Source organism: Salmo salar, chromosome ssa12 (genome assembly GCF_905237065.1).
Source record: "Salmo salar chromosome ssa12, Ssal_v3.1, whole genome shotgun sequence".
NCBI classification, from domain to species: Eukaryota; Metazoa; Chordata; class Actinopteri; order Salmoniformes; family Salmonidae; genus Salmo; species Salmo salar.
In genome coordinates this window covers 35,848,506-35,876,072 of record NC_059453.1, presented here as the reverse complement: position 1 = coordinate 35,876,072, position 27,567 = coordinate 35,848,506, and the positions used below count along the sequence as shown (strand labels likewise).

The window sequence follows — 27,567 nt, the reverse complement described above, 5'->3', positions numbered from 1 at the left end:
AACACATGAGGTGATGAAGTTACACTTGTATGTAATTCACTACTAATGGCTTTCTGCCAGATGTCAAAAACTCTGGATCTGCACAGTTACAATTTTTTCCCTGTGCTTCCTATTAGCATTTTTTCCTCCTCTGTTCTTTCTCCATCTGCTTGGTTTACACATACTGCTCTTCCTTCAGAAAAGCATGCGTCACATCTTTGTTCATTTGCACAATTCCCCTAGTTCACTTTTGCTTGTAAATGTCCATACTCACTGAAAATGACATTTGGTAGCTACTAACTTGTATAACTCTGAGCTCGATTTCCCTGTCTTTGCAATTAGTTTGTTCGTGTTTCACCCGTTAGCAGTTAGACACTGTTAGCTATGTGATTTTGCTATTAGTTTGTGCTAATTTTGTTAGCATTTTATAATAGACGGTCAATTAGCTTTTCTCGTATTTTTAGCTCCCCCTTGTGTGCTATGCCGGTAATATCGTAAATCTCGGGATGAGAGGAGGACGGTATGAAAATCTGGATACTACCCATGTCTACTCTGGAGGTGGCGCGGTGTCAGAGATCGAGTAGGATGAGAGAGCGGGAGACATCACTTACTCACACACACACACTGAGGTGCATTCACACAGACACACACTCACTTTCAAACGTTGAACCATGCAATTACACAGAAAGACTGAAACATGCACAGACACCCTCACCTTCAGACACACAAACACAGGAATACTCAGACATTTACACTCAGATACAGATACACTCAGTCAGATAGGGACACACTCACTCCAACTGTGTGCAAAGACTGGAGTGTTGAAGCGCATTATGTGCAATGCCTATAAGTGCAATATAGCCCATTCCATTTGTGTGGCCTTATACAGTTCAGAGCTGTGACCCATTTATGCATTGTGCCTACAGTAAGCGAGTACCTCGCTTAAATACATGTCTATGGCATAACGCATACATTGGCTTTCTCACATCTGCTTGCAGCAGTGCGGTATAAAATGTAACTGATCACCATCAACTTTATTAACATAAAACATTCATTAAACATCTGGAAAATAAAGTAACAAGAGCAGCAATTTCAGGTCACAGTTACCAAATTACCCTATAACAGTCTTGTGATGCATATTAAGTGCTTACAGTATGAGATGTTTCTTGCGTTTTGTAGACCGCTGTTGTCATAATATGGTATGCGTAGGGTTGCAAAACTTTTAATCAATTCCCTGGTTTTTCCAAAATCCCTGTTGGTGGATTCCTGGATTCAGGAGCAAAAAAGCAGGAAATCCATAATCCTCCAACCAGGATTTCTAGAAAACCATGGAATTTATTGAAAGCTTCCCCAATTTTACAACCCTAGGTTTTGTACGGGCACTGCCTGTATGAAGGTGGTATTGCTGCCAACCCCCTCACCCTTTCTCTCCATTCACCTGCCCTCTTTCAATGGGGGCACTAGAGAAATCGCTCTTGCACAGAGCTGATAGGAGGCATAGCATGGCATGCGAGACATGACCACCAGAAGCCAAATGACGCAATGTCCACATAATGTAAACCCCCACGGCTCACCACCCCACTCCCCCTCTCGCACTGAGTGAAACCTCTGACGCACTTCAGCCCCACACTCAATGTCTTCAAATGGCATCTGACGTTATCTTCCGCATGTACCCGTTCACTCCCTCGACTTGCGTCAGCCCTTGGAGCCGTGTTAGCTTTGTCCCGACTCGTCTTTTGTTTTTGTTTGCGTGTGTCGGTGGTTCCCTCCATTTCGAGCTCAGCTTGCACCTGCCAGCAGGAAAAGCGCTAATGGTTGGATAACAGTTGAAATAATGGCGAGTGGATTGTGGGGGCTGTCATGCATAGCCTGTCACTGACTGCCGGCTGCAGCATGGTGATCACTCTACGGAATCCGAGGGCGAGCGCGGGGGAGATCGAAGCAGCGTCATTTATATTAAAAAAAAGTCAAGTCATTTAGCCGAAGCTCTTATCCACAGTTCCTTAGAGTATTTAGGGTTAAGTGCCTTGCTCAAGGGCACATCAGATTTTTCACCTAGTCGGCTCGGGGATTGGAACCAGCGACCTCTGTTACTGGCCCAATGCTCTTAAAACGCTAGGCTACCTGCCGCCCTATCCTGATGAGCTAAGCAGAAAAATTTCAAACAATAGCAGTGGGCCTTTTTTTTTTTTTCAATTTTCTGCCTCCCTCGTTCCGACCTCGACATTCCAAAACTTTCGGGGATGGATTGTTCTGTTGTGCAAAACAAAATAAATCAAGACCTTGGTTATCACAAAGTCTGGCCTTCGCTTTTACAGCATGGTCTCCACACAGACAGACAACCACACGCACACACAACGTTGATCACCATCGCCTGTCCCAGTTAGACTCAAAGTCTGACCCAGAGCGCCGGTGACCTATTTCGTGACCTCAGACCCCCCCTTTCCTCTCTTTGATTTCCTTTCTTTTGCGTGCGGGCCTCTCTTAAATAAAAAAAGACGAGGGGGTTTCCACCATCTGGAAATGACCCTGGCGGAGAGGCGTGAACGGGAGACGTGCAGAACATCCTGGTGGTTAACAGCCTCCGGCCCCCCTCATCTCGTCTCACCCCACCTCTCCGTCCCCCTCCACAGATGGAAAAGAGATCAGAAGGCCTTCCAGTTCACAAATAAGCACATACAGAGAGAGCCCGGTAATCTGGGGAAAACAGCACTGTAAGCAGTCTCATGTCATAGTATCATACAGTCCTGTGGGGTGGTGGGTTACACTCTGGCCATTGTTGACAGTCTAAGAACCTATCGGATTTCTGTTATCAGTGTAGCATAGTTATGATTATTGCTATAGTAACTTGACAGGGATATCGTTTGGAAAGCAGTTCCAATTCAGAGTGTTGTCAGTTTGCCTACTTTGGAATTGAATGATTTGTCGCATCAATGTTTTCTGTTTCTGTGATTAGATATGAAATATATGCTAACACTTTATTTGGATAGTCCCAAATAAATGGTTTGTACATGATTTGTAGATGTTCAATAACATTTCAACTAACTATCCACTAACCCTAGCCCTAATCTTAACCTTAGCAAGTAGTTGCTTATCAATAGTTGTCCCCCCATGATTAAATGAGTCCCCGTACGTTCGTTCGTCACACGCGATTTCTCAGACACCACTGGACTGATTTTGACGAAAACTTAGGTGAATGATGTGTTTTGCCATAGAGATCTGGCATTTACAAAATTACACATTCAGCCCTTTAGAATTTTGTGGGAAAAAAACACTTAAACGCTACGCCTATGGCACAGAATGACCTATCTGCACAAAACTTGATGTGGCATCTATAGACAGAAGTCTCTTAATGCAATATTTTCCAGACTAGTACCCAAAACATGGCCGCTATTGACCAATAAACATTCACGTGGGCTTGGTCTTGCAAATTAATACATATAAATCAGTCAAGGATATTCGTATTGTAACAACATTTGGTACACATGTTGTAAACACTGTCAAGACACAACATATGCGAGAACATTCTTATTGACCCACATGGTGGCACTATAATGGGCACATATCTCTTGATCTGTTTGACTCCGAGTGATTAAATTTGGCACACACGCTCAGGGATATGATAGCTAACCCATGCAATGTCTCAGACACCACTGGCCCGATTTTGATTCAACTTGGGTGAATGATGCATCTTGCCATAGAGATCTGTCATTTATAAAATGACACTGATTGATCCAAGGGAGGTGCAGCATCGTTCGTAGGGGGACGACATGTTCACTTTTGCCTTGTTTGTTGAAAGTTTGACCATCTGTACTTTCAAGTTGTATTGTCACATGCACAAAGACAGTGAAAAGCCTTTTTTTGCAAGCTCTTTCCTAACAATTAATTAATCAATATCAGAGCACAGTGCCATCTCTTTTGATCTGTAGATCATCTATATGGGACTATCCAAATAAAGTCTGACAAAAATATACTACTTCGCGACTACTCAATTGTAGCGTATGTTCTTGGAAGTACTATACATCTCCAATGACCAAGCAAAATGCATGTGTGTGTGTCCCTCCCCTCCACTTTGGCCCGGTCCCATGGCAATACCCGTGCACTAAAAGGATGTATCCATTTATAAAAATAAAAAAATTAAGATGCATCTGTTCATAAAATGTTTTAAAAAGTACAAATCCACCCACGGTTTGTTACGTAACAACTTGTGCCTGTGACCCAGAGACCGACATAATAAAGGGGGAAAATGCCTCGCAAGCCAACAGTTCTGACCTATTGTTTTCTAACACTTGAAGTAAAGGCCTGACTGATGACACAGCAAAAACAACTTGGCTACTCCGATTAGCCTCTTTTCTTTCAAATCAGCCCAGCAAGTGTGTCACTCGAATGACCAAGCAAAATGCATGTGTGTGTGTCCCTCCCCTCCACTTTGGCCCGGTCCCATGGCAATACCCGTGCACTAAAAGGATGTATCCATTTATAAAAATAAAAAAATTAAGATGCATCTGTTCATAAAATGTTTTAAAAAGTACAAATCCACCCACGGTTTGTTACGTAACAACTTGTGCCTGTGACCCAGAGACCGACATAATAAAGGGGGAAAATGCCTCGCAAGCCAACAGTTCTGACCTATTGTTTTCTAACACTTGAAGTAAAGGCCTGACTGATGACACAGCAAAAACAACTTGGCTACTCCGATTAGCCTCTTTTCTTTCAAATCAGCCCAGCAAGTGTGTCACTCGCGCCTCTGCGTCGTCTTTCACATATCAGCAATTATGAATAACAAGCTCGCCTTTTATGTTTGTGAATCTCTTTTTTGTTAGCGTGCTTTGAACAGGAATAATTGAGTATATACACTTTTTATACACATGCATTTCAATTGCAGTATTGTCCATTATGAAGCAACAAGACTTCTTAAATGACATGACAATTTCATAATAGGAAATATGCTGTTCTATTATATACTTTACCAGAGTGTAGCCTAGTCATGGAGGCAAGTATTCTGAAATGACATAGAATAGCGTGTTAAAAAGGGGTCACTTTAAACAATTGGCTATGCGTTAATCATTTGTTGTGAAATGCATTGTAATGATTGTCACATTTAAAAGTGAATTTGGAAAGCAACAGCCAAGCAACTGAATTGCATCTGCAATGATATCCTGAACCGGCGTAATTTATTGCTAACTTGCATGGACATCTCAGAAATAGGTGTTGAAAGTATGTCTACTGTCGGGAAGCATTTTTACCTTCTGTGACAACTTTTACGACACTGTCAAAATGGCCACACAAAATATTTCCTCCTGACATGTCCTTCTTGTGTTCTTTTTCAGGCTATGGTGGCCTGTTACCCAGGCGACGGGACTGGGTATGTACGTCACGTGGATAACCCTAACGGCGATGGGAGATGTGTAACGTGTATTTACTATCTCAATAAAGACTGGGAGGCTAAGGTATGTCAAAACAATGAACTGAAAGCAAAACTTTATGTCCAATATTTAGTTTATACTAACCCAAAATTTGGCACATTACTTATTTTTCTGGTTGTAAACTGGTTCTCTGTTTGAGGAGACTTCACCGGGTGAAGAAGTATTTTTCATGACAAGATCTAGATGGCATGGGAAAGACTACATATTTTGGTCAAATTCTAACCAGTAAAAACAATTCTGGTTCCTAAAAAAAAACAGTAGATCTATACAAGGCCTATTCAGCAAAGATGCCATAATGACATCATTGCAATCAGTTTTCTCTGCTGGGAACAACACTGTGGCTTTGAATATTGACTCTGTTAATTCCATGCCAGTCACCCTTTAGAGTTCAGTTTCTGGATGTAATCCCAAAGTTCACCAACCAGCCCACTAAATGAGTTTAAGCGGAGGAGAGAAGCATTGATCGATTAAGGGGAAAGGGGGGTGTCTAAACAGGATTAATCCCATACATACTGTACACTGACTCCATTGCCTGACTACCCAAACTCCTTGCTCCAGAAACCAATGAGAGCCAGAACACATGTTGGTAAAGCGTTGTTTTGAAAATGTATCATTGGCTTTGAAACGCTGATTGGTTAGAGATGATCCAGTCTGATGACTTTTGTTTTGTAAAGCGTCCCTCATTTTGACGTCACCACAGACGACTTCAACGATGGCAGTCTGACCGAAGTATGTACCAAACAATAGAGCAGCGGAAGAATTCAGTTTGAGTCGTCAGGTAACTGACTCCATACCATATGTATGGTGTCCATATTAGGACAGTCTCTGATAGACAAAGCAGAGGGATACCAACACCTTGTGAATCTGAAGCTGTTCTAATATGACAACCATACATGCTACGGTGTGACAAGTGATGACAAAAGCAATTTGACATGGCTGACTATGGAGTCCTGTTGGGATGGAAAACATGTAATGGACACAGTCTGCATAATTTACAGCTAATGTGGGCACTTACTGCTATTACATTTTCATCTCAATTGCACAAATAATACACACAATCCCACACACACAGGCATTCATGCACCAAAGGGGGTGGCAGTAACTTCTAGAACAAACCCCAGGGCTACCACTAGAACATTGTGATTGCAGGTGGAAACTATGCTGGAATGGGAATGACAGGCAGGCATGTCCTCTCACTCTCCCACTCTGACGTTGTGGGCCTTAATTCTAATACGATAGCTCCCTCCCTGCTCTTTCCCCCTTATCTTTGCCATTGCTGACCCTCCTCTCAGATCTGAAAGAATTAACGTGAATAGGGAGATAAGGAGTTATCAGTTTAGAATCCACTAGTGGGGCCATATAGTAGGGCTGCAGCCTAGGTCCTTGTAAGACTCGACAGAAGAGAAGCTGTCAGTCTCACTGCCCTACAGGCCTGGTCTAAGATTAGCAGCTAATTATTGAATTAGGACCACTTAGAGATCTTACCTGGGTCATGTTCAGTAAGGAGAAAACAGAGTGAAACAAGGGGAATTACCTAAACTTTTACAATAAAGACACAGATTTTAATTTACTGTTGTGTAATTTCCCTATGGTGTGCCCTACTGAGCACGACCCTAAACTTGCAAATGCCTCACCATCGGGCATCCCAAACATTTTGTTGTAGCCCTGAACCAGCACACCTGATTCACCTAATCAAGGGTTTGAGGATTAGTTGAATCAGGTGTGCTAGCTCTGGAATATCACATTTATGGAATGGTTGGAGGTCTCCATGGAATAGTTTGAGGAATGCTGGAGAAGTTGATGCATCATCAGTGTTTCCCACTTCCAGTCATCCAGTACCCCCGGACAAGCACACCTGATTCAACTTGTCAACTAATCATCAAGCCCTCAATTAGTTGAATCAGGTGCGTTTGTCTTGGGCTACAACAAAAATGTGTGCTGTTGGGGGTACTCGAGGACCAGGGGTTGGGAAATATTTAAGCAATAATGCCTGAGAACTCGGGAATTATTGTCTGACAGCTCCCAACAAGGGTTGTTCTGAGAACCTAGGCGAAGCCAAGGGCCGGGATACAGCCCATGGAGGGAGTTGTCACACGATAATTCCCGGGTATGAGGGTGTTATTGCTTTTAAAAACGTTTGCCAACATATTTACACAAATATTTTACCTTAAAAATATTATTTTAACAAGTAAATTTGTTTTTGCATTCTGAAATTGCTACCCAAGCGGGCTGGTCATTAGTTCTTTTCTCATGGTTTGACCCAGTCGTTAATTCAAATAATTATATTCATTCGACGTTGCTATGCTAAACAAATCATTAGCATGTAGCTAGCTAGCAGAGATTCAATAATGATGAGAGACAAGAACCTCAATTTTTGTTTTTTTATTTTTATTTCACCTTTATTTAACCAGGTAGGCTAGTTGAGAACAAGTTCTCATTACAACTGCGACCTGGCCAAGATAAAGCAAAGCAGTGCGACACAAACATCAACACAGAGTTACACATGGAATAAACAAACATACAGTCAATAATACAATAGATTAAGTCTATATACAGTGTGTGCAAATGAGGTAGGATAAGGGGGGTGAGGCAATAAATTGGCCATAGTGGCGAAATTATTACAGTATGACAAATTAAACACTGAGGTGATAGTTGTGCAGAAGATGAGCTTGCAAGTAGCGGTACTGGGGTGCAAAGGAGCAAAATAAATAAAATAAATAGCAATATGGTGATGAGGTAGTTGGACGGGCTATTTACAGATTGGCTATGTACAGGTGCAGTGATCTGTGAGTGATTTTTGCAGTTCGTTCCGGTCATTGGCAGCAGAGAACTGGAAGGAAAGGCAGCCGAAGGAGGAATTGGCTTTGGGGGTGACCAGTGAAATATACCTGCTGGAGCGTGTGCTGCGGGTGGGTGCTGCTATGGTGACCAGTGAGCTGAGATAAGGCGGGGCTTTACCTAGCAACGACTTATAGATGACCTGGAGCCAGTGGGTTTGGCGACGGATATGAAGCGAGGACCAGCCAACGAGAGCATACAGGTCGCAGTGGTGGGTAGTATATGGGGCTTTGGTGACAAAACGGATGGCACTGTGATAGACTGCATCAAATTTGCTGAGTAGAGTGTTGGAGGCTATTTTGTAAATGACATCGCCAAAGTCAAGGATAGGTAGGATAGTCAGTTTTACTAGCGTATGTTTGGCAGCATGAGCGAAGGATGCTTTGTTGCGAAATAGGAAGCCGATTCTAGATTTAATTTTGGATAAATAATGATTTAATAAATATCCAATAGGCATACATAGGCAACAACTATTATGGTTGGCAAGTCCAAGCTAACCAAGCTAGTTGGTGATGTTAATAGTGATGTTTCCGTTGATGGCACACGAATGGAAGAACTGGCCATGGTCCTGGCAATGGTTAGTGACAGCCAGTGTTTGCCTCTTCTTTGGCGGAGAATCGGACATCCCTCACATTGTTGCCAGCTAAAATGTCACTCCAGCACTTTCTGTTCTCCATGTTAGGGGCTGCCAAAAACCCTTAAATGAGCTCTCTCACCGATGGCCACACACATAGATTATTTCCTGTTGTCCCACATATCAACCAATCAGCATCCAGGGTCCAAACAACCTGTTTTATAATGATCTACATTATGAACTCTACTAAGAGGTAGATACCCGGTAGATACTTCCAGTGGGTCTTAATAGCTGCTAATACACTGAAGAAAAATATTTACGCAACATGCAACAGTTTCAAAGATTTTACTGTGTTACTGTTCATATAAGGAAATCAGTCAATATGAAATAAATTCATTAGGCCCTAATCTATGGATTTCACATGATAGGGAATACAGATATGCATCTGTTGGTCACAGATACCTGAAAAAAAAGGTAGAGGCATAGATCAGAAAACCAGTCAGTATCTGGTGTGACCTCCATTTGCCTCATGCAGCATGTCATATCTGCTTCGCATAGAGCTGATCATGCCGTTGATTGTGGCCTGTGGAATGTTGCCCCCTCCTCTTCAATGGCTGTGCGAAGTTGCTGGATATTGGCGGGAACTGGAACACACTGTCGTACACGTCGATCCAGAGCATCCCAAACCTGCTCAATGGGTGACATGGCTGGTGAGTATGCAGGCCATGAAAAACTGTGACATTATCAGCTTCCAGGAATTGTGTACAGATCCTTGTGACATGGGGCCGTGCATTATCATGCTGAAACGTGAGGTGATGGTGGTGGATGAATGGCACAACAATGGGACTCAGGATCTTGTCACGGTATCTCTGTGCATTCAAATTGCAATCAATAAAATGCAATTGTGTTTGTTGTCCGTATCTTATGCCTGCCACCGCCACCATGGGGCACTCTGTTCACAACGTTGACATCAGCAAACCGTTCACCCACAGGACGCCATACACGCTGTCTACCATCTGCCTAGTTCAAGACCTTGGTGAGGACAACAAGCACGAAGATAAGCTTCATTGAGATGGTTTCTGACAGAAATTCTTTGGTTGTGCAAACCCACAGTTTCATCTGCTGTCCGGGTGGCTGGTCACAGATGATCCCGCAGGTGATGAAGCTGGATGTGGAGGTCCTGGGCTGGCGTGGTTACACGTGGTCTGCGGTTCTGAGGTCAGTTGGATGCGCTTCCAAATGATCTAAAACGTCATTGGAGGTGGGTTATGGTAGAGAAATGAACATTTGATTCTCTGGCAACAGCTCTGGTGGACATTCTTGCAGCCAGCATGCCAATTTCACACTCACTCAAAGCTTGACACATCTGTGGCGTTGTGTGACAAAACAGCAAATTTTATAGTGACCTTTATTTTCACCAGCACAAGGTGCACCTGTGTAATGATCATGCTGTTTAATCCGTTTCTTGATATGCCACACCTGTCAGGTTGGTGGATTATCTTGGCAAAGGAGAAATGCTCACTAACAGGGATGTAAACAAATGTGTGCCAAAATGTGAGAGAAATAATATTTTGGTGCGTATGGACGATTTCAGGGATATTTTATTTCTGCTCATGAAACATGGGACCAACACTTTACATGTTGCAATTATATTTTTGTTCAGTATATTTCAGAGCACATAATAGGATGTTAGATTACACCAAGACTTGGTCTGTGCCATCTACAGCAGTGTTAATCTTGGTCCTTGGGACCCAAAGGGGTGCACATTTTAGTTTTTGCCCTAGCACTACACAAATCCACTAATCAAAGGTTTGAGGATGAGTTGATTAGTGGAATGACGTGTGTAGTGCTACGGCAAAGCAAAAATGTCCAGCCCTTTGGGTCCCCACAACCAGGATTAAGAAACACTGATCTACAATATGGGTTTATTAACAGATTGATTAACAGACCAAGTTTCTAAAAGGAGGCCTGGGTAAGTCCAGATGTGGCTTCAGTTATGGATAAATATACTTTATAAGACAAATTGGGACTGCAGGATGAATTAGAAAGTATGTGTGTTTGGTGCCATTTACACCATGTAGATACTCAGGGTGTTTCCACACTTGGTCCCTTCCAGACAATTTTCGCTTAATTTTTTTTGTGCAGTGTGAACACTGCAAAGGAACTCAGACGCCTCAAAAGAGACCCCATATGGAAAGATGTTTTAACATAAATACATTACATTTTTATATCAATAATTGTCTTCCTTTATATCAATAATTTAATTTCTTATATCAATAATTGAATGTTTTATATCCCCAAAAACGATTTATTAATATAAAAATGGATTTTTATAAATAAAAAAAATCTATATTTTTATTATTGATATGCTTTGAAAAATATATATATATATACAAAAATGATTTATCAATATCAAAATTATCAATATCAATATTTATCAATATCAAAATTATTTATATATATATATATAATTTTGATATTGATAAATCATTTTTGTATATCTATAATTCTATGATAACGACCTTCATGGGGGCAGGATTACATTTGCATGCTGCTACATATCTTCCCTGCTCCCAACAGGAAGACACAGCAACATGGCCGCACGTGTATTTCACCAAGTTAGGAGCGTTGCAGCAAAGATGCGCAGGACGCCGTGACCCTAACCCTGTTGCTACAGTAATATAGACATTATGTAGGCCTAAGCACAGCTCTTCTGGCACTGTTGAGGAGCAGCAGTGGATAGTATTTTCAGGGAGGAAAAAAAGTTTGCAGGGGGAATCGAATTCACAAACACCGGTTTCTCCATTGAATCCTATTGGGAGTTATTGATATAAAAAAAATAGAATTTCAATGAATACATGTTAAAACAGCTTTCCATAGCCCACCACGTGATCTCGAGAGGTTGCTTGAATTCCGGTTCCCTTTTTTAGGGCAATTTAAGCTCCTGAGGTTCGCTTTTCATTATTCCCGCACCAGACTAGGCTACTGCAACACGGTTTCCCCTGACATAACCCCTCACATTGGTGTCACCAAACAAAAGAGAGATGGTGTGCAGGTTCGCAAAAAAAAGTGCTGTTTTTTTTATATTGATTAGCTATTGTCAATATGCAATATGTGATCTATAGGCTAAGGGAGCTTCATAAGCTGTTGATTCAACAACATATTTGGTGAGAATCACAACAGGGTACAAAATCAATTCTAGCTCTTAAAGGGGCAGTAGCCTACATTGGGTGTACATTTTCAATTACAGCATTATTTAATCTGCAGTTATGCTTCTGCTATTTATACTGCTCAAAAAAATAAAGGGAACACTTATACAACACATCCTAGATCTGAATGAAAGAAATAATCTTATTAAATACTTTTTTCTTTACATAGTTGAATGTGCTGACAACAGAATCACACAAATCCAACCCATGGAGGTCTGGATTTGGAGTCACAGTCAAAATTAAAGTGGAAAACCACACTACAGGCTGATCCAACTTTGATGTAATGTCCTTAAAACAAGTCAAAATGAGGCTCAGTAGTGTGTGTGGCCTCCACGTGCCTGTATGACCTCCCTACAATGCCTGGGCATGCTCCTGATGAGGTGGCGGATGGTCTCCTGAGGGATCTCCTCCCAGACCTGGACTAAAGCATCCGCCAACTCCTGGACAGTCTGTGGTGCAACGTGGCGTTGGTGGATGGAGCGAGACATGATGTCCCAGATGTGCTCAATTGGATTCAGGTCTGGGGAACGGGCGGGCCAGTCCATAGCATCAATGCCTTCCTCTTGCAGGAACTGCTGACACACTCCAGCCACATGAGGTCTAGCATTGTCTTGCATTAGGAGGAACCCAGGGCCAACCGCACCAGCATATGGTCTCACAAGAGGTCTGAGGATCTCATCTCGGTATCTAATGGCAGTCAGGCTACCTCTGGCGAGCACATGGAGGGCTGTGCGGCCCCCCAAAGAAATGCCACCCCACACCATGACTGACCCACCGCCAAACCGGTCATGCTGGAGGATGTTGCAGGCAGCAGAACGTTCTCCACGGCGTCTCCAGACTCTGTCACGTCTATCACGTGCTCAGTGTGAACTTGCTTTCATCTGTGAAGAGCACAGGGCGCCAGTGGCGAATTTGCCAATCTTGGTGTTCTCTGGCAAATGCCAAACGTCCTGCACGGTGTTGGGCTGTAAGCACAACCCCCACCTGTGGACGTCGGGCCCTCATACCACCCTCATGGAGTCTGTTTCTGACCGTTTGAGCGGACACATGCACATTTGTGGCCTGCTGGAGGTCATTTTGCAGGGCTCTGGCAGTGCTTCTCCTGCTCCTGCTTGCACAAAGGCGGAGGTAGCGGTCCTGCTGCTGGGTTGTTGCCCTCCTACGGCCTCCTCCACGTCTCCTGATGTACTGGCCTGTCTCCTGGTAGCGCCTCCATGCTCTGGACACTACGCTGACAGACACAGCAAACCTTCTTGCCACAGCTCGCATTGATGTGCCATCCTGGATGAGCTGCACTACCTGAGCCACTTGTGTGGGTTGTAGACTCCGTCTCATGCTAGCACTAGAGTGAAAGCACGACCAGCATTCAAAAGTGACCAAAACATCAGCCAGGAAGCATAGGAACTGAGAAGTGGTCTGTGGTCCCCACCTGCAGAACCACTCCTTTATTGGGGGTGTCTTGCTAATTGCCTATAATTTCCACCTGTTGTCTATTCCATTTGCACAACAGCATGTGAAATTTATTGTCAATCAGTGTTGCTTCCTAAGTGGACAGTTTGATTTCACAGAAGTGTGATTGACTTGGAGTTACATTGTGTTGTTTAAGTGTTCCCTTTATTTTTTTGAGCAGTGTATTTTGTTACTAATTGTCACGTCCTGACCATAGAAAGATGTTATTTTCTATGGTAGAGTAGGTCAGGGCGTGACAGGGGGATTTTTTTCTATATTTTCTATTTCTATGTTTAGGTTCTAGTTTTGTATTTCTATGTTGGGGTTTTGTTTGAGATGATCTCCAATTAGAGGCAGCTGGTCCTCGTTGTCTCTAATTGGAGATCATACTTAAGTAGGGGTTTTTCCACCTGGGTTTTGTGGGTGATTCATTTTGAGTAGTGTATGTTTCACCTCTGTGTCACGGTTTGTTGTTTTTTTGTCATTCAGTTTATTTATGTATTGCATAGTTTCACAGTATAAATAAAATGTGGAACGACACACACGCTGCACTTTGGTCCGCTCATTCCTACGACAGCCGTGACACTAATAATATTTACATTGCCTTCAGAAAGTATTTTGTTGCTGGCCAACACACAATACCCCATTATGTCAAAGTGGAATTGTTTTGTCAAAATCTTCGCAAATGAAAAGCTGAAATGTGAGTCAATAAGTTTTCAAACCCAGTGTTTAACATGGTTTTTGAATGAATACCTAATCTCTATACCCCACACATACAATTATCTGTAACGTCCCTTCAGTCGAATTTCAAACACAGATTCAACCACAAAGATCAAGGTTTTCCAATGCCTTGCGACGAAGGGCACCTATAAGTAGATGGGTAAAAATATCCCTTTGAGCATGGTGAAGTTATTAATTACACTTTGGATGGTGTATCAATGAGGCCAATGGTGACTTAAAACAGTTAAAGTTTAATGTCTGTGATAGAAGAAAACTGAGGATGGATCAACAACATTGTAGTTACTCCACAATACTAACCTAATTGACAGAGTGAAAAGAAGACAAGCTGTACAGAATACAAATATTTATTAAAAATGCATCCTGTTTGCAACAAACTTTTTGTCCTGAATCCAAAATGTTGCACAATCCAGGTGTGGAAAGGTCTTAGAGACTTACCCAGAAATACTCACAGCTGTAATATTTTGTGTAGGTCGTTGACACAAAATGACAATTAAATCAGTTTTAATCCCACTTTGTAACACAACAAAATGTGGAAAATGTCAAGGAGTGTGAATACTTTCTGAAGGCACATGTTAATAGGATATTCTGATAAAAAATGATTGTCTAATCTTTTAACTAAATGCAATCGATTAGCTTCCAAAATATAAGTAGGTATGTCTAGCTGTCCGATAACGGATGGAATGGCTTGTCTTGCACTTTGTAAAAATCCTGAGTGCATTGAGTGAATGTTAGAAAAATGTCTTGGTTCCTTTCTAAACATATCAATTTGAATGCAGAGAGGACTCGGATCACAGAATAGGTGAAGTGAACTGGCAAAATAGTTGAGTCCTCATTTTAAAGGCAGGGGCAGTGTGAATACAAAGTGAACCGAGTTCACTTTAAAGAGGACTGTGAAATCACCCTCAAAGAGCTCGGTCAAAGAGCTCGGTTCGGTGCTGTTTCTAGTAGAAACCATGTTGTAGACCGATTGTTACCTCGTACATATAAAAAATAAGTTAAACGGTATTTCCACATTTTTTTTCTGTTAACTTTATAAGCTCACAGTGGGTAACAAAATTGGAGGCATAGCTGTGATTTACTATGAAGGAAACAGCCAAGAGGACACAAGTTGTGGTACCAAGAGAGTACAGGGCACTTATTTACAAATACCTGCACAATGAAATGGCCAATCTCTGAATAGAGAGAGTATTTGGTTAGCCAATCTATTAGCACATAAAGTAAACTAAAAGTGATTGAGGTAATGTTTAACTGATTTTCAATCATGTAAGCACAAGGTATCATTTGCCCTTTTAAGTGTATCCACATGGCACTATGGAGTGATATTAGAGCTGACAGAAATAGAATCTGAATTGAATCATTTTGAATCATTTGAAAATGATTGAGATCAGATAAAATTTCTGTTGGCACTAAAATCACTCCAAATAGCAATACCTTCCCTTTTAGTTATTTTCTACTTATGATGTAGGGTTAAGACCAAGTTACTACTCTCTCATACCCACTAGTTCCTCATCATTCCCCAGCCCCCCTTAGGAGGCGAACAGTTAACTTGATCCCCCAGAGAAGCTTGGGGAAACGTGCATGTTCGAAGGTCAACAGACCCCGCTCTCATGTCTTCTTCACACACTGCACACACTGCACACACACATCGGACCCCACGCAGTCACACGCAAACACACACACACACCCCTCACACATACCTGTCACACACCGGCCCCCAAGCAAACCTGCATTCATAAGTTATGTAAATCACGGCGTGCAGATTCCTCATAGCTATGTTTAGCACCAGGTTAACCCACAGGAAAAAGCCATTCTCCTTTTAACATTTTCACACCCTTAACATTTCTATCCTGCGTGTTTCAAGGTGTGTGTGTGTAGGGATGCGTGTGCACCTATGTGTGTATGCATGCATTTATTTGTATGTGTTGAGATGTGTGATATATGGCCAATATACCACAGATAAGCGCTGTTCTTAAGCACAACGCAACACGGAGTGCCTGGACACACCCCATAGCCATATTTTTATTTAAATAGGCAAGTCAGTTAAGAACAAAATCTTATTTACAATGACGGGCTACCGGGGAACAGTGGGTTAACTGTCTTGTTCGGTGGCAGAACGACTGATTTTTACCTTGTCAGCTTAGGGATTCCATCCAGCAACCTTTCGGTTACTGGGCCAACGCTCTAACCACTAGGCTACCTGTCGCCCCATATATCACAAACCCCCGAGGTGCCTTATTGCTATTATAAACTGGTTACCAATGTAATTAGAGCAGTAAAAATAAATGTTTTGTCATACCTGTGGTATACGGTCTGATATACCACAGCTGTCAGCCAATCAGCATTCAGGGCTAGGGCCATTCCCCCCAGAAATGTCCGGGAGCTTGCAGGTGCCTTGGTGGAAGAGGGTAACATCTCACAGCAAGAACTGGCAAATCTGGTGCAGTCCATGAGGAGGAGATGCACTGCAGTACTTAATGCAGCTGGTGGCTGCATTAATGCACCAGGTACTGACTGTAAATTTGGATTTTGACCCCCCCCCCCCCCTTTGTTCAGGGACACATTATTCAATTTCTGTTAGTCACCTTGTCTGTGGAACTTGTTCAGTTTATGTCTCACTTGTTGAATCTTGTTATGCTCATACAAATATTTACACATGTTAAGTTTGCTGAAAATAAACGCAGTTGACAGTGAGGACGTTTCTTTTTTTGCTGAGTTTACTTCCTCATTCCTCCCCGCTATTTGCCTAACAAGTGGTTAATTTAGCCACAACTGAAGGTGAATCTGGTACAAATGGTTTGAACCAAAATGCAGCCCTGTTTCGCTCCCGAACCTCATATCACTTTTTTTTCTGCACAGTCAGGATCACGTCATACACTACATGGACAGAAGTATGTGGACACCCCTTCAAATTAGTGGATTTCAGCTACATCCGTTGCTGACAGGTGTATAAAATCGAGCACACAGCCATGCAATCTCCATCAGTGACTTTCAACGTGGCACCGTCATAGGATGCCACCTTTCCAACAAGTCAGTTTGTAAAATTTCTGCCCTGCTAAAGCTGCCCCGATCAACTGTAAGTGCTGTTATTGTGAAATTGAAACGTCTAGGAGCAACATAGGCTCAGCCGCGAAGTGGTAGGCCACACAAGCTCACAGGATGGGACAGCCGAGTGCTGAAGCGTGTAGAGCGTAAAAAACGCCTGCCCTCAGTTGCAACACTCACTACAGAGTTCCAAACTGCCTCTGGAAGAAATGTCAGCACAATACCTGTTTGTCGGGAGCTTATTGAAATGGGTTTCCATGGTCGAGCAGCCGCACACAAGCTTAAGATCACCATGCGCAATGCCAAGCGTCAGCTGGAGTGGTGTAAAGCTCGCCGCCATTGGACTCTGGAGCAGTGGAAACGCGTTCTCTGGAGTGATGAATCACGCTTCACCATCTGGCAGTCTAACAGACGAATCTGGGTTTGGCTTATGCCAGGAGAACGCTACAGTATCTGTATGCTACAGCAGATGATTCTGTGCTTCTAACTTTGTGGCAACAGTTTGGGGAATGCCCTTTGCCCGGCCTGCAAATATATATATTTAAATATATATTTAAATATATTTAATTACAAAGGTTATTGTTCAATGATATTTGCAATTGCTAATGAAACTTGGTGCTTGGTTTCCCTGCGGAAGATTGTTAATATGACAATGTACCTTGCTGCAGCATGGCATTTTCAAAAAAGTAATGTTTCAATGTCCAGAACGGTAGGTGTTTTTAAAGGTTTTTATTCCATTTGATTTTTCTTTCTATTCGCACCTTTTGCTGTTTTATGAGGGGATATGTTCTTTGACAAATCAAAATGGGGGAATACAATTTTAAAAATTTCTGAATTAATTAATTAATTATTGGATAAGTTTGGATAATTTATTGATGTCACACATGACTTGTTTTGTCTCGCAGGAACATGGAGGAATCCTGAGGATTTTCCCAGAGGCCAAGGCACAGTTCGCCGACATCGAACCCAAGTTCGACCGCCTGCTCTTCTTCTGGTCGGACCGGCGGAACCCCCATGAGGTGCAGCCAGCATACCACACCAGGTAAGGTGATCTCTTAGCTTGACCTCTGACCTTTTGACCGCAGAGAAAATGTCATATTCCTGACCTTCGACCCAGGGTTGTCTGCTTGTCTTCCATCACAACCCCACACCTCCTGTTTTGTCTTTCTTATTGTAATGTCATATAAGTAAAGCATCCGTCAGGCCATTTTAAGAACTTGGTTGAAGCGTGAATTGTGACATAGTTTACATTAGGTTAATGCATGCCTTGATCTATGAACAGACATTATTGTAAAGTGTTACCACATTAAGCAACACCACCAACACTATCCAGCTTTAATATATTTGAAAATGCTCAATACTGTTAGAATAGTTGGACCATGACAAATGGTTGGGTAGTGTTAGGTATGTATACCTATTATGTGAATAATTGTATGTTAGTTGACCTCTCTTTTTCGTTGTCTCACTCGCTGTCCAGGTATGCCATAACAGTGTGGTATTTTGATGCCGATGAACGAGCTCGGGCCAAGGAGAAATACCTAACAAGTAAGATGGAGTCCTGGGCACGTATTCATAAAATGTCTCAAAGTAGGAGTGCTGATCTAGGATCAGTTTTGCCTTTCGGATCCTAATAAATAAGATAAAATGATCCTAGATCAGCACTTGATCTTAAATCAGCACTGTGAGACTAAGACGCTTTATGACTACAGGACCATAGTGATCATCATATGAAATAATAATTTATAGGAATTTGTTCTTAACTGGTTGAATAAAATGTAACTCCCCCGCTCTCCCTCCTTCTCTATTCTGTCCTATAGGTGCAGGAGAAAAGGGAGTAAAGGTAGAATTGAACAAGCCGTCGAATCTGAGCTAATATGAGAGAAGCGGTTGGTCCTGAGGCGCCACTGCCATCACCTGCTGCTGCTGTGGACAGATTCGGAAAGAGGGATGGATGGAGGGAGGGAAGGAAGGAAATAAGAAGGATGGTGGGATGAAGAGGAGAGCGACGAAAGAAACCAACTCGGACTAGTCCGCTTTCTTTACACTTATTATCCAAAGTTGACACACACACAACACATACACACACACACACAGACCCTGAATGTGATGTCATTGCACTGCAAGGACTCATCATTATTTCCCAAGTTTCTGTTTTTGCTTGTTGCTTTGATGTTTTTGGCTTTATTATGTGTAGAATGCCAGTGTAAAAATTAGCTTTGGAGAAAAAAAATATGTACGGGGTGAGCCGAATGCAAAGAAATTATATTCTTGTGAATTTTGGGGGTGATGTAAGAAGGGTACCCATATGTGCTTATCTGTCAGACGGGTTGTCATGGTCTCCATCTGGATGGATCTCTCACTGTTAAAAAAGGTACAGAAGACTGTGTATGATGTCCCTCGACAGGAGGTTGTGACACACTGTCCGGCTATTGCCTGATGCACACTATCAGGCCGACTCAAACCGTACTGTGCTGATTTGGATACTTTCTTTTCACATGATCCTTTGCAGCACGGTCCTAGTAAATGAGGATGATGCGTAACCACGCCAGAACAGTACAATACAGTACAGTATGGTTTGGCTTAGTAGAGTGAAAAGGCTATTAATAGCTTAAGCTGCACTGACTCGAATACGATAGAAGTTTTCCCGTTTGTGCAAACGGGCTGTAGTGATTTTCACATTGCAGGCGTATGTTGATTGCGGTGCTGTTCTGTGTCCTGGCATCCATTGTTTGGTAACTGGGTCCTGTTCATTAGCCACCAAACAGAAGAAAATGGACTGAAACTGACGTGCTCGTTCTCCGTTGCAAAGCATTTTAAAACGTTTCCTTATTTGCCCTTATGAACACGGCCCTGTGTACGTTACAGGAGCATCCTAACCTGCGATCAGAGATCTGTCTGTTGTTGCAGACGTAATATCACCGTTGTCTTAAAAACCAAAAACGGACACCTACCTATTAGCCTTGCAGCGACCTTGCAGCTCTGAAGTTTAGTTTTGAATAAAAAGGCTGATTTTGTAAGTGCAGTTTGAGTCTGCGGCTGTATCGTCTCGTCATTGCAGCGTGTGTGGGATGTGTGTGTGTATCTGCACGTATGCATTTGTGCGATTCTTTCTCTGACCACTGAGCCGAGATTGAAAGTGAGTGAGAGAGATTGTAATAATACAGTCATGACTATTCTCTCCGGCTATACACCATCGCCATCATGTGGTCACAAAACCATAAAGGATTCATTCCTGTTAAGGCACATCTGACCAATGAGTTTATCAACAGGAGAATTGGCAGACCTAACTGAATGCGGCCGGTATCCTAGCGGTTAAGAGCGTTGGGCAAGTATCCGAAACGTTGATTTGAATTTTTGCCTTTCTGCCCTTGAGCAAGGCAATAACCCCCAACAACAACTGCGCCGTTGACGTTGATCTGATCAAGGCAGCCCCCCGCACCTCTCTGATTCAGATGGGCTGTGTTGAACGCATTCAGTTGTGCAACTGATTAGGTTTTCCATTTCTCCATCCACCCTAAAACATACCACAGGACCTTTGCATGTGATTTTGTTTAAACTGTATTTATTTGCCATTGATCTATTCATTTATCAATAAATCAGGTGACAAGTAAATAAGACAACATTTAGAGAATAAATGGTTTCTTGAGATAAACATGTATGTATTGTTTGCATCAAGTTTAAAATATATGTTCCGGTAAATAATTACAGACTTTTCAATTGGTTTCATTATAAAGGGCAAGCTCAATCAAGCACAGCTGAAATATTAGAATTTTTTTCACCCATGTCTGAATATCTCTTCATTGCAGTCTCCTCAGGAACTTCTCTTCCCAGACCATGTCTCACATCACACCCACAGGAAAGCCAAGGATATTTTTCTAGCCCCTACTCTTTTGGTTTTTACAAGTGTATGAAGGAATAAGATGGGTGCAAGTAATATGGAGGAAACTCCCCAAATAAACAAGAAATTACAGAGCTGTTAGAGGTTGAGTGAGTAAGAGAGTCTGGCTTGTTCTGCTCTAACCAGGAGTATGGTCCCTACTATCAGGAGCAGGGCAGGGGCCCACCTATTGCATTCCGAAAAAACACCAAAATCATTCATGATTTTGGGTTTACATCAAGGGCAACCAAGAAGACAAAGATCAGATGAACAGTACAGGCCAGGATGATAAATGTTCTGCCAATGACCGTCACCCTGTCTTTGGACAAATTCCACTTGAGGTATTCAGTGCACTTGGCCCTGACAATGGACCCCAACACCCACAGAGTTCCAATGATGCTGGAGATGGAGGTGATGGCCAAAGCTACTACCCTACTGTAATGGGGAAACAGAATAATTGCCCGGTAGGACAAAGCAAAGGTCACTAATGTCACAGGCCGGCTCATAGCCTGTGGCAAAAATGAGACGACATCAACAACCGGTATAGGCCAATTCAAAAAGTTCTTTATTATAAAACAAAACTATTAACTCTAAACAAAGAAAAAGGAATGAGGTGTGGAAATGTCATAATGTAGGGTGTATGTAGGGTGCATGGATGCGTGAATATGTGTGTGTAAACATGACTGAGTGGAAACTAAATACACCAACAAAGGATCAAACAAAACAGGATCATACCTGGAGGAGCAGGGAGAGAGAGAGCAAGCCAAGCGAGAAGCCAGAGAGGTTAGTGGAGCAGTTTGTTAAATACCCTGAGCCCAGGTGGCAATCACTAACGATCCTCCTTTGACCGGCAGGGGGAACCGCCCCTGCACTGCAGAGGAGGAGCCGTGACACTAAGGAGATCATCCACCCTGCCACTCCCTGGGTGTTGACCACAAACTCCATCCAACTCCTGCTTCAGTGGGGCTTTAGGAGATATTGGAGGGGTAGACAGTTCTGTACAGCAGTTCTGTACAGTTCTGTACAGCAAGGTCCCCCTGGTCAGGAGCAAGGATGAGGTCCCCCACCTGATGTAAAGCCCTCAGCTCACTCCTCTGGGCAATCAAATGAGTTGTGGAAGTTTCAGATGATGTTTCTGGCTATCCAGGAGAAAGGGATGAGGAAGAGAGTTCCAGTTAGAATCACTATGGCCTTGGACTTTTGACTCTTGATGTGGTTGGTGCACTTGACCCTGATGAGCAGCATCACCCCCAGAACCCCGGACATGATGGAGATGATGATCAGGGCTCTGGAGGCCTGCAGGTCCTGAGGTAAGGCCAGCATGGAGTCGTAGACCTTACACTGTATCTAGCCTGTGCTCTTGGTCACACATCTCATCCACAGGCCCTCCTAGATGAAAAGGTTGTCTCCTATGTTTGTCTCTATCCAAGTGGGGAGTGTGCAGACCACAATGGTCATGTTAAATCCTATGACTCCCTCTCTTCTATACCAGCCCTTTCTGGAGGAAAGGTGATACAGAAAAAGTAATTCCAGAACAACAAATAGGTAAACACTTCAGAGGATTTCCTAAAAGATGTACAACCAAGTTCTAGAATGGCATATTCTTCCACTTTGAGTTTCACAGACCTCCGTTGCTGAAGTTTTCTGTGCGATTAGAGTGCAGAGCCCAGAATCCCAGTGTGCTTTACTGTGGTGTCAAAAATGAGGCTGTCATGGAAACACAAACTATTAATAAAGACGTGGTTATACATTTTCATTGTATTTATTATTGATATTTTTATTTATATTAGAAAGTAATTTGTCATTATGTGATACCAACAATTATAAGTGGACAGGCACAGCTATATCCTTTTAGGTTCTTATTCCAAACACTGCTTGATGTGGCCTCCACACAGGGAGCCATAACTTCCATCTGCTGTAGCACACAGAAACCAATGGTGCATATAAACACTAGATGACTGATGGGTGGCGCTGTTTTGAAGTCACTGCGTCACCATTTTTGTACCCCTCCACCAGTGTAAAAAAGGAAGTATTCTTTTTTTGTCAAGCATATTATATTACAGACACCTTAATGCATACTTTTAAATTGTATTATATGAACAAACAAAACAACAACACATTTTTTTTCCTTGAAGTACAATTCTTAGAGAGTATGAATGTTACTGTTCACTCTACAGCAAATAAATAGTTAAATATATGTAATTTTACCCTTGAAACATTAAATTGAAATAATGTAGCATTCCATTTATTCCTATGGAGGACTGCTCTTTCTGAGAAGTACCAATATGGTGGACAGTGGCTTTAAAGTCTATCAATGGCCAATACATATCAATTAGCAATCTAGTGTTTTAAAATCAAATCAAATGTATTTTTATATAGCCCTTCGTACATCAGCTGATATCTCAAAGTGCTGTACAGAAACCCAGCCTAAAACCCCAAACAGCAAGCAAAGCATGTGAAAGAAGCACGGTGGCTAGGAAAAACTCCCTAGGAAAAACTCCCTAGAAAGGCCAAAAACCTAGGAAGAAACCTAGAGAGGAACCAGGCTATGAGGGGTGGCCAGTCCTCTTCTGGCTGTGCAGGGTGGATATTATAACAGAACATGGTCAAGATGTTAAAATGTTCATAAATGACCAGCATGGTCAAATAATAATCATAGTAGTTGTCGAGGGTGCAACAAGCACGTCCGGTGAACAGGTCAGGGTTCCATAGCCGCAGGCAGAACAGTTGAAACTGGAGCAGCGGCACGGCCAGGTAGACTGGGGACAGCAAGGAGTCATCATACCAGGTAGTCCTGAGGCATGGTCCTAGGGCTCAGGTCCTCCGAGAGAAAGACAGAAAGAGAGAAAGAGAGAATTAGAGAGAGCATATTTAAATTCACTCAGGACACCAGATAAGACAAGAGAAATACTCCAGATGTAACAGACTGACCCTAGCCCCCCGACACATAAACTACTACAGCATAAATACTGGAGGCTGAGACAGGAGGGATCAGAAGACACTGTGGCCCCATCCGATGATACCCCCGGACAGGGCCAAACAGGCAGGATATAACCCCACCCACTTTGCCAAAGCACAGCCCCCACACCACTAGAGGGATGTCTCCAACCACCAACTTACCGTCCTAAGACAAGGCCGAGTATAGCCCACAACGATCTCCGCCATGGCACAACCCAAGGGGGGGCGCCAACCCAGACAGGAAGACCACGTCAGTGACTCAACCCACTCAAGTGACGCACCCCTCCCATGGACGGCATGGAAGAACACCAGTAAGCCAGTGACTCAGCCCCTGTAAAAGGGTTAGAGGCAGAGAATCCCAGTGGAAAGAGGGGAACCGGCAAGGTAGAGACAGCAAGGGCGGTTCGTTGCTCCAGCCTTTCCGTTCACCTTCACACTCCTGGGCCAGACTATACTTAATCATAGGACCTACTGAAGAGATAAGTCTTCAGTAAAGACTTAAAGGTTGAGGCTGAGTCTGCGTCTCTCACATTGGTAGGCAGACCATTCCATAAAAATGGAGCTCTATAGGAGAAAGCCCTACCTCCAGCCGTTTGCTTAGAAATTCTAGGGACAATTAGGAGGCCTGCGTCTTGTGACCGTAGCGTACGTGTAGGTATGTACGGCAGGACCAAATCGGAAAGATAGGTAGGAGCAAGCCCATGTAATGCTTTGTAGGTTAGCAGTAAAACCTTGAAATCAGCCCTTGCCTTAACAGGAAGCCAGTGTAGGGAGGCTAGCACTGGAGTAATATGATCAAATTTTTTGGTTCTAGTCAGGATTCTAGCAGCCGTATTTAGCACTAACTGAAGTTTATTTCGTGCTTTATCCGGGTAGCCGGAAAGTAGAGCATTGCAGTAGTCCAGCCTAGAAGTAACAAAAGCATGGATTCATTTTTCTGCGTCATTTTTGGACAGAAGATTTCTGATTTTTGCAATGTTACGTAGATGGAAAAAAGCTGTCCTTGAAACAGTCTTGATATGTTCTTCAAAAGAGAGATCAGGGTCCAGAGTAACGCCGAGGTCCTTCACAGTTTTATTTGAGACGACTGTACAACCATCCAGATTAATTGTCAGATTCAACAGAAGATCTCTTTGTTTCTTGGGACCTAGAACAAGCATCTCTGTTTTGTCCGAGTTTAAAAGTAGAAAGTTTGCAGCCATCCACTTCTTTATGTCTGAAACACAGGCTTCTAGCGAGGGCAATTTTGGGGCTTCACCATGTTTCATTGAAATGTACAGCTGTGTGTCGTCCGCATAGCAGTGAAATTTAACATTATGTTTTCGAATGACATCCCCAAGAGGTAAAAATATATAGTGAAAACAATAGTGGTCCTAAAACGGAACCTTGAGGAACACCGAAATTTACAATTGATTTGTCAGAGGACAAACCATTCACAGAGACAAACTGATATCTTTCCGACAGATAAGATCTAAACCAGGCCAGAACTTGTCCATGTAGACCAATTTGGGTTTCCAATCTCTCCAAAAGAATGTGGTGATTGATGGTATCAAAAGCGGCACTAAGATCTAGGAGCACGAGGACAGATGCAGAGCCTCGGTCTGACATCATTAAAAGGTCATTTACCACCTTCACAAGTGCAGTCTCAGTGCTATGATGGGGTCTAAAACCAGACTGAAGCGTTTCGTATACATTGTTTTTCTTCAGGAAGGCAGTGAGTTGCTGTGCAACAGCTTTTTCTAAAATTTGAGAGGAATGGAAGATTCGATATAGGCCGAAAGTTTTTTATAATTTCTGGATCAAGATTCGGCTTTTTCAAGAGAGGCTTTATTACTGCCACTTTTAGTGAGCTTGGTACACATCCGGTGGATAGAGAGCCGTTTATTATGTTCAACATAGGAGGGCCAAGCACAGGAAGCAGCTCTTTCAGTAGTTTAGTTGGAATAGGGTCCAGTATGCAGCTTGAGGGTTTGGAGGCCATGATTATTTTCATCATTGTGTCAAGAGATATAGTACTAAAACACTTTAGTATCTCCCTTGATCCTAGGTCCTGGCAGAGTTGTGTAGACTCAGGACAATGGAGCTTTGGAGGAATACCCAGATTTAAAGAGGAGTCTGTAATTTGCTTTCTAATGATCATGATCTTTTCCTCAAAGAAGTTCATAAATTTATTACTGCTGAAGTGAAAGCCATCCTCCATTTGCGAAGGCTGCTTTTTAGTTAGCTTTGCGATAGTATCAAAAATAAATTTCGGATTGTTCTTATTTTCCTCAATTAAGTTGGAAAAATAGGATGATTGAGCAGCAGTGAGGGCTCTTCGATACTGCACGGTACTGTCTTTCCAAGCTAGTCGGAAGACTTCCAGTTTGGTGTGGCGCCATTTCCGTTCCAATTTTCTGGAAGCTTGCTTCAGAGCTCGTGTATTTTCTGTATACCAGGGAGCTAGTTTCTTATGACAGATGTTTTGAATTTTTAGGGGTGCAACTGCATCTAGGGTATTGCGCAAGGTTAAATTGAGTTCCTCGGTTAGGTGGTTAACTGATTTTTGTCCTCTGACGTCCTTGGGTAGGCAGAGGCAGTCTGGAAGGGCATCAAGGAATCTTTGGGTTGTCTGAGAATTTATAGCACGACTTTTAATGCTCCTTGGTTGGGGTCTGAGCAGATTATTTGTTGCAATTGCAAACGTAATAAAATGGTGGTCCGATAGTCCAGGATTATGAGGAAAACATTAAGATCCACAACATTTATTCCATGGGACAAAACTAGGTCCAGAGTATGACTGTGGCAGTGAGTAGGTCCAGAGACATGTTGGACAAAACCCACTGAGTCGATGATGGCTCCGAAAGCCTTTTGGAGTGGGTCTGTGGACATTTCCATGTGAATGTTAAAGTCACCAAAAATTAGAATATTATCTGCTATGACTACAAGATCCGATAGGAATTCAGGGAACTCAGTGAGGAACACTGCATATGGCCCAGGAGGCCTGTAAACAGTAGCTATAAAAAGTGAGTGAGTAGGCTGCATAGATTTCATGACTAGAAGCTCAAAAGACAAAAACGTCATTTTTTTTTTTTTTTGTAAATTTAAATTTGCTATCGTAAATGTTAGCAACACCTCCGCCTTTGCCGGATGCACGGGGGTATGGTCACTAGTGTAACCAGGGGGTGAGGCCTCATTTAACACAGTAAATTCATCAGGCTTAAGCCATGTTTCAGTCAGGCCAATCACATCAAGATTATTATCAGTGATTAGTTCATTGACTATAACTGCCTTGGAAGTGAGGGATCTAACATTAAGTAACCCAATTTTGAGATATCACAATCTCTTTCAATAATGGCAGGAATGGAGGAGGTCTTTATACTAGTGAGATTGCTAAAGCGAACACCGCCATTTTTAATTTTGCCCAACCTAGATCGAGGCACAGACACGGTCTCAATGGGGAAAGCTGAGCTGACTACGCTGACTGTGCTAGTG

At 42.6% G+C, this 27,567-nt stretch overlaps 1 protein-coding gene across 2 annotated transcripts in view; it reads left to right on the top strand.

Annotated features, from left to right (window-relative positions):
• LOC106564814 (egl nine homolog 1) overlaps positions 1 to 20,878 on the top strand; it is a 41,476-nt gene extending 20,598 nt beyond the window's left edge. Inside the window, exons 2-6 of one of the 2 annotated variants that reach the window (XM_045691302.1) lie at positions 5,310 to 5,429; positions 9,931 to 10,035; positions 18,164 to 18,300; positions 18,736 to 18,803; positions 19,076 to 20,878. In XM_045691302.1, coding sequence (XP_045547258.1) covers positions 5,310 to 5,429; positions 9,931 to 10,035; positions 18,164 to 18,300; positions 18,736 to 18,803; positions 19,076 to 19,131 — 486 coding nt within the window. In that variant the 3' untranslated portion in view covers positions 19,132 to 20,878. The remainder of the gene's footprint in view (positions 1 to 5,309; positions 5,430 to 9,930; positions 10,036 to 18,163; positions 18,301 to 18,735; positions 18,804 to 19,075) is intronic. The other variant, XM_014131242.2, reaches the window with a different exon arrangement.
• The last annotated feature ends 6,689 nt before the right edge of the window (positions 20,879 to 27,567 follow it).